Raw genomic sequence first — 6,932 nt, forward strand, 5'->3', positions numbered from 1 at the left:
AATTTGATTACTAACATAATAAATGCATCAAATAAGTTATTAGTTGTTCATATTAGTTTTGATATTGAGTATAAATGAGATCATAAATAACTCGGTATATGAATAAATATTATAAAATAAGTCAATATAAAAATTTGCAAAATGATTAAAATAAAGGAGATGAATATTGATTGTACATTAAAAGTTCTGTAGATAAAATAATAAATAAATTACATACAAAAGATGAATATTATTAGGATAAAATATACAAATTACAACAAAAGTGTAGGTTTTTAACAAATAAGTAATAGAAAAATAAATATTAGTTTTAAAATGAAAATTTGTATATGTCTAATAATGTATATAATGAAATGTTAATAGATAACAATAAATAAGAGTAGCTTAGGTGGTAACAAGCATGCGTATCAGGGTGAAGACCTAGGTTCGAGTCTCCACAAATGCAAAGCTCACACAATTTAAGAGACGAGATGCATTGCACCCTTTGTATAGGTGCTGGGAGCATAGAAGCTCGTGTTCCTTCCAAGCTTGGCCAAACTAATATTTATTTTTTTCATTTTACATTTTTAGATGGGTTTCGGTCTCAGGGATTGAGACAGAGGAAAAGACGGAATTTTTCCTCTCTAATGGAAAGACAGAGGCTCCATCTCCCTTTCTGTCTTAACCGTGAGATGGAACTTGTGACAGTTTATTCTGTCTATTAGGTTGAAATGAAAAATTCCATCTCAAATTTCTGTCTCGATTGAGGATGAGACGGAAATTTCTATCTCATTATTTTGAGACGAGGCTTTTTTAGAGGGACCCATTGAGACAGACTTTTCCGTCTCTATATCATATAGAGACGGAGTTTTTCATTTCAATTGTCGTCCCAATAAGGCTGAATTCCTGTGGTATTGGACTATTTGTCAATTGGAAGTTAATTAAGGGATAGTGATTCAAGGGGGCAAAAAAAAAAAAGGCAATGTCAAAGTAGAAATGCAATTGGCAGCCATACGTACTTGACAATTTAATTTTGTTACATATAATTTTCTTCAGAATGTACTTTCGTATTTGAAAGTTCAAAGATAGCAAGCGTCTACATGTTGATATGTGGAGAGGCCTCAGCGAGAAGCCTGCATGGAGCCTGATGGCCTATTAGCTTAGCTCCATGGCAAAGGCGAATTTGGTATTTGTGTATTCATCATATTGATTAATGATTGATGGATAAGATCAGGCAAGTAAGACCAACATTTAAAAGGTGACTAGTTTAATGGCTATAAATTATAATTGAAGATTGAAATTTGGACCTTTTATTCAGATTATTTTGCTCACCATTATTCTGGAGACCTTTTTTGGCCCGAGTGGGTACAAAAATCACATGAAGTATGCTTTTTTTTTCTTTTTCGTAATCAAACAGTACATATATTCAATCGTGGGAATTAAATAAATAAATCCCTCAAAAAGAACAGATCTAGTCTAGACCTAAAAAGAATAGTCCGACCGAACATAATATGATTTAAAAAAGAGTAAATAGGTAATTTCGTCTCTAACTTTCACAAGTTGGATTAATTTTGTCTATGATTTATTTTTGCATCAATTTAGTTCCTAACTTTTCGATTACATCAAATTGGTCATCGACTATGCACGATTACATCAATTTAGTCCCTGACTTTCCGCAGTTACATCAGTTAGTACTATAGTTGCATCAATTTGGTCCTTCTGTGGGGTGGTTGCATCGATCAAGTCCCAATATTACATCAATTTGTTCCCCTACCACATCAATTTGGTCAATGTCGTTAAGTATTAATGCTGACGGTGTTAAATGATGCAAATTGTTACATCAATTTAGTCCTCATGTTACATCAAATTAATTCTTGACTTTTTTTAACCCATTTGTTTCTATTTACTCTTCTTCTTCGTCCTCTCCTTCTCATTCTTCTTCTTCGGCACAAATCTCATATGTTGCTTCCTGGCCATTCCCGAGGTTGAGGGCTACTGCCTTCAATTTGACTGATTTTGGATTGGTGGACGACGAGGTGACCCTCAACTTCCGTTTGATTCTAAACTTTAGCCTTTTGTTTGAGGTTTCCACAGACACATAGAAGACATAAATCCGAGTCCTGTGGAGATAGACACACTCTACCGAAGTTGGCCTGATAGACTGTCTAGTGCTGTTCGTATTTGTGACGTCCAACAACTTTGGGAGGCTCTTGTGAGATGCTCCGATCTCCGTTTTTACTAATTTTTGCGCCTAAGAATTCGTATTTCAATTTTCTATTTTCAGTAATTTTTTGAAATGTTTTTGGAAATATAAGTATTTAACGTATTTTTGAAAATAAATGGAAGTTGTCGGGTTTTTGGGTCTTGGGAAAGCTGAAACATACCCTCAAAGCCTATTTCCAATTCCTATCACTTTCCATAGAATCCTCATCCACCCCAACAAAGGCCATTGGACGAAGTATCAAACAACAATCATGCGGTATCAAAATGGGCTTTTCGTTACTCACCCAAGATCAACTTCAAAGGATCCTTTCCGGAATTCCCATCTTTCGGACTCGAAGGTGAAGTGAAGCTTAGAGGAGTCCATGAGAGACCCAAGAAGACCAAGACTAAGAAAGCTCTCATCTTGGGATCTCTCATCTCTGCTTCCCCCTCTCCTCTCTCTCTCTCTCTCTCTCTCTCTCTCTCTCTCTATCTCTCTCTCTATGTAAAATGGATTTTCAAGAAGATAGGCTACCCATTTCCAAGATTTGGTCCAACATAGGGAGGAAAGTGTGCTAGAGCTAAGCTAGAGAGCGATTCTCGGTGTCTGACGGGGTGTCTGATCATCAAGCTGGGATACTCCACAGAGAAAATGAACAAATGAGAGATTCACCCATTTATATATACACGAGGAGAGAGAAAGAGAGAGGAACAATGGATCGGGGCTAGAGGAGGAGGAAGGAGATGAGTCACATGGAAGGAGAGTGAGCGAGGAAGCTAAGGAAAAAAGGCAGGTGGTGTCTTCCCTAGTGACAAACATCACTCGACAATCTCTCTCTCTCTCCCTGAAGAAAGACAATGCACAGAGAGAGAGACCGATAGAGAGAGAGAGAAAGCAGAGTAAGAAGATGAAATGTCTTCAAACGAGTGGGAAAAGGAAGGGCGAATGATGATGTAATCAACATTAAGGATGTAAATGATGTAATGAACATCATTTAATTTTTGGGTTACATCAATTTGCCCCGCGTTACATCAATTTAGTCCCCCAAAAAATTAACGGAATAGTGACGCCGACTGTTCCTCAGCCACTCGGACTATATTGATGTAATCGGGGATCGATATGATGTAACACCAAAACTCAGGGACTTGTGTTGCAAACGTCAGGGACTAAATTGATGTAATTATGCAAAGTCAGAGACGAATTTGATGTAATCGTGCAAGGTCGAGTATGAAATTGATATAAAATATAAGTCAGAGACGAAATTGATGTAAATATACAAAGACAAGGACGAAATTGATGTAAAAAATAAGTTATGGATGAAATTGCCTATTTACTCATTAAAAAAAGAGAGTACATTTTGGATGGATTCCTTGAAGAATCCCCTGTATCTTCACTAGCTAAGGCAGGGTTATTGGTATTTCACTACCAAGGTAATCCTAAAATGTTATGAAAAAAATAGTATAGTGCAGTGACACACGTTTTCGACTAATAACTTGTATGTTTTTTGTTCGATTTTTGTGGTTTGATTACCCATACTTCTTTGTTAGTTTTTCTATTTTGTTATAGTGGACACATTGGTTTCACTTGCTGCCAGAAAAGAAAAAATAAATCATAAGATGTTGTAATGGTCATGCTTAAATATAAGCTTATTAAATTAATATGAATTAATCACCCTCATTATCAGATGACAACGTCATTGCGATAAAGTTTTTTAATATAAATTTTCAAGAAATTAAGAAGTTTTTTCGATTGTAATAGAGGCTCATGAACTTAGTATAATGAAATAAAAATATTAATATCTAATAAAAATGGCATAGATAGTCAAACTAAATATCAAAAGTGAAATCACTTTATTACTAGGAGATGACGTGCGCCGCTACGCTACATCCTCTTCAATAGAAATTAAGGACAAGGTGATGTCATAAATGAATGGTCCAACAACTTCACCAATAATACATCCTAAATACAGAAACCTGGAACCTATATATCAAACGGTCAGCTCTTCTTCGTCCCCTTAGATTACAGTGGTAGAATTCTAATCAGTTGAAGCTATGTTCTCCGCCAGGGAATTCATGTCCTCGCCCTCGCCCTCCTCACTCTTCTCAGCCTACGCATCGCTCATGGCATCGATGATGCTCGCTCGCACCATCCTAAATGACCTTATTCCCAGACCAATCCAAGCATACCTCATCGCACTCTTTCGCCGCTTCTTCAAGGGCAAAACCAGCCAACTGACCCTAGTCATAGAAGAGAATGGTGGTGGCCTGACCTGGAACGAGATCTTTGGTGCTGCCGAGCTTTATCTCGGCACAAAGATTGGGCCTCACACGGACCGCCTTAAGATTGACAAGTGCCCAGGCAAGAAAAGGATATCGATCCGCCTCGACAATAACGAGAAGCTAACTGACTCCTACGATGGGATCGAGCTGAAGTGGAAGTTCGTGTGCGTAGAGCAGGAGAGGGGCAACAATAGGGACATCTCTAGGACGGGCTCCGAGATTCGGAGGTTTTTCGAGCTTAGCTTCGATAAGAAGCACAAGGAGAAGATATTGAGCTCTTATGTGCCTTACATACTGGAAAGGGCAAAGGAAATTAGGAAAACGGATCGAGTCCTAAAAATGTTTACGCTTGGAAAGGGCAGAGGCTCTAACTGGGAGTCCATTAACCTTGAGCACCCTTCAACCTTTGAGACCCTGGCGATGGAGCCGGAGCAAAAGGAAGCGTTGAAGGAGGACTTGATCCGGTTCTTGAACCGGAAAGAGTTCTACAAGCGGGTCGGACGGGCCTGGAAGCGTGGGTATCTGTTGTACGGCCTGCCTGGGACTGGGAAATCGAGCTTGGTCGCCGCCATGGCGAACTACCTCAAGTTCGATGTCTACGACCTCCAGCTCTCCAACATCGTGAGCGACTCAGACCTGAGGAAGCTCTTGCTGGTCATAGCGAGCCGGTCCATCCTCGTGATCGAGGACATTGATTGCAGCATCGACCTGCCGGACCGCCTGCCCACCAGTGAAGAAAATAGCAAGAACAACATCAGGCCACAGGTCAGCATAACTCGTGCACTACCATTTCAATGTAAATAAAAATCAGATATGCTAATCTAGACACGTAAGCGTATTAAGCTTACTCTCACAATCATGTTTAATCATAATTCTCGCATACGTTGTTCGATTGGATTCGGAATATTATTCACGCTTTTTCAACAGACTTTTTTGGGTGAATTTCAAATTAGATTTTAATCATAAAGTGCGGTAGAGAAATTTCTTAAAAACATAGCAACCAATTTTTGCTTATGCGACCGGTTACTAGGCACCATATGGGTCCCACGACTTTCCTGTCACTGCATTGTGTCTTATTAAAAAGCCAGAGGTGCCCATATACTGTGCGAGAATATATTACGCGAGTAAAGGTGCACCTATAATACGCGAGGATATATTATGCGAGGAAATATTATGTGCATATTAGTGAATTAATGTGCATATAATATATTAAATTAAAAAACAAATGATAATTCCCCATCAGCTTATCCAGAAAAAAAACAAATGATTATATCTCTGAAATATGTTTGAAATGCTAGGGAATTGATTGAGCAAATTCACAATAATAGGATAATGTCAAGCATGTAACGGAACATCGGTACGAGCATATATCTTAGAGACCATAATTATAATATCTGTTTGTTATTTTGCAGTTGACACTTTCTGGGCTCCTGAACTTCATAGATGGGCTGTGGTCGAGCTGCGGCAATGAAAGGATAATAATATTCACAACGAACCATGTGGATAAGCTCGATCCGGCCCTGCTCCGCCCCGGGCGAATGGACATGCACATCCAGATGTCCTACTGCACGTTCCATGGCTTCATGCTTTTAGCCTCCAACTACCTTGGGATCTCTGAGGCCAACCTGCACCACCGCTACTGCCATGTGCTCGAAGAGATCAAGGGCCTAATTGTGGAGACCAAGGTGACCCCGGCCGAAGTTGCGGAGGAGTTCATGAAGAATGAGGATCCTGAAGTCGCCCTCGATGGGATTGCACAGCTCTTCAGGAAAAAGATAATGGAAGGTCAAGATTTAATTGGGGCCCAGGAAACGGAAAGTTAGACAATTGAGGACTAGCTATATATGACTGAGGTATCTGAGGAATTAGATCAATCAAAGGAGAGGGATTATGTGCGTTATTGGCTTAGTATGGTACGATCAAATGGAGATAGAAGGGAGCCATGTACCCGCTAGGTATAGTGATGTCATTTTACTCTCTCGTTCCATTTTATTGTACCAAACATGACGAAAGGGAGATAAAGAAATACTTTATCCTTCCTCTCATTAAAAGATTAAGAGTCACGTGTAACATTGAGTTGTTATGATATGCTATCTATTATGATATATAAAAAATAATACTGTTATTGTATAGATATATAAATTGTAGAGTATTTATTATTTGATGCTTTACTAGATTAGACTCACATCCAAATTGAAATTGGTTTTAAAATTGATAACTTCACGAGTGAAACCAGTGAAGTAGGGTCAATTCATAAGTGCGACCCAGATCGCATTCAGGATAAGACTAAGGGCTTCTTTGGATTGTAATTATGAAGAATTATTATGTAAATTTTTGTATATTGTAATTTTCGAGAACCTCCATAAACCCTCCAATCAATAACGCTTTATAACCGATCCTTTCATAACCTCCCCTTCACTACGATCCAAACAAAAAGAAAGAAATAATTCATTGCCCTGGCCAATTGCCCATTA

General features: G+C 38.7%; 1 protein-coding gene across 1 annotated transcript; it reads left to right on the top strand.

Annotated features, from left to right (window-relative positions):
- Window positions 1–4,179: 4,179 nt before the first annotated feature.
- Window positions 4,180–6,590, top strand: LOC116211435 (AAA-ATPase At5g17760-like). Its single transcript, XM_031545825.1, has 2 exons — window positions 4,180–5,223; window positions 5,871–6,590. The coding sequence occupies exons 1-2, from the start codon at window positions 4,231–4,233 to the stop codon at window positions 6,279–6,281; spliced, it is 1,404 nt and encodes a 467-aa protein (XP_031401685.1). The 5' UTR covers window positions 4,180–4,230; the 3' UTR covers window positions 6,282–6,590.
- Window positions 6,591–6,932: the final 342 nt, after the last annotated feature.

The sequence above is a fragment of the Punica granatum genome, chromosome 6 (genome assembly GCF_007655135.1).
Source record: "Punica granatum isolate Tunisia-2019 chromosome 6, ASM765513v2, whole genome shotgun sequence".
Classification (NCBI taxonomy): Eukaryota; Viridiplantae; Streptophyta; class Magnoliopsida; order Myrtales; family Lythraceae; genus Punica; species Punica granatum.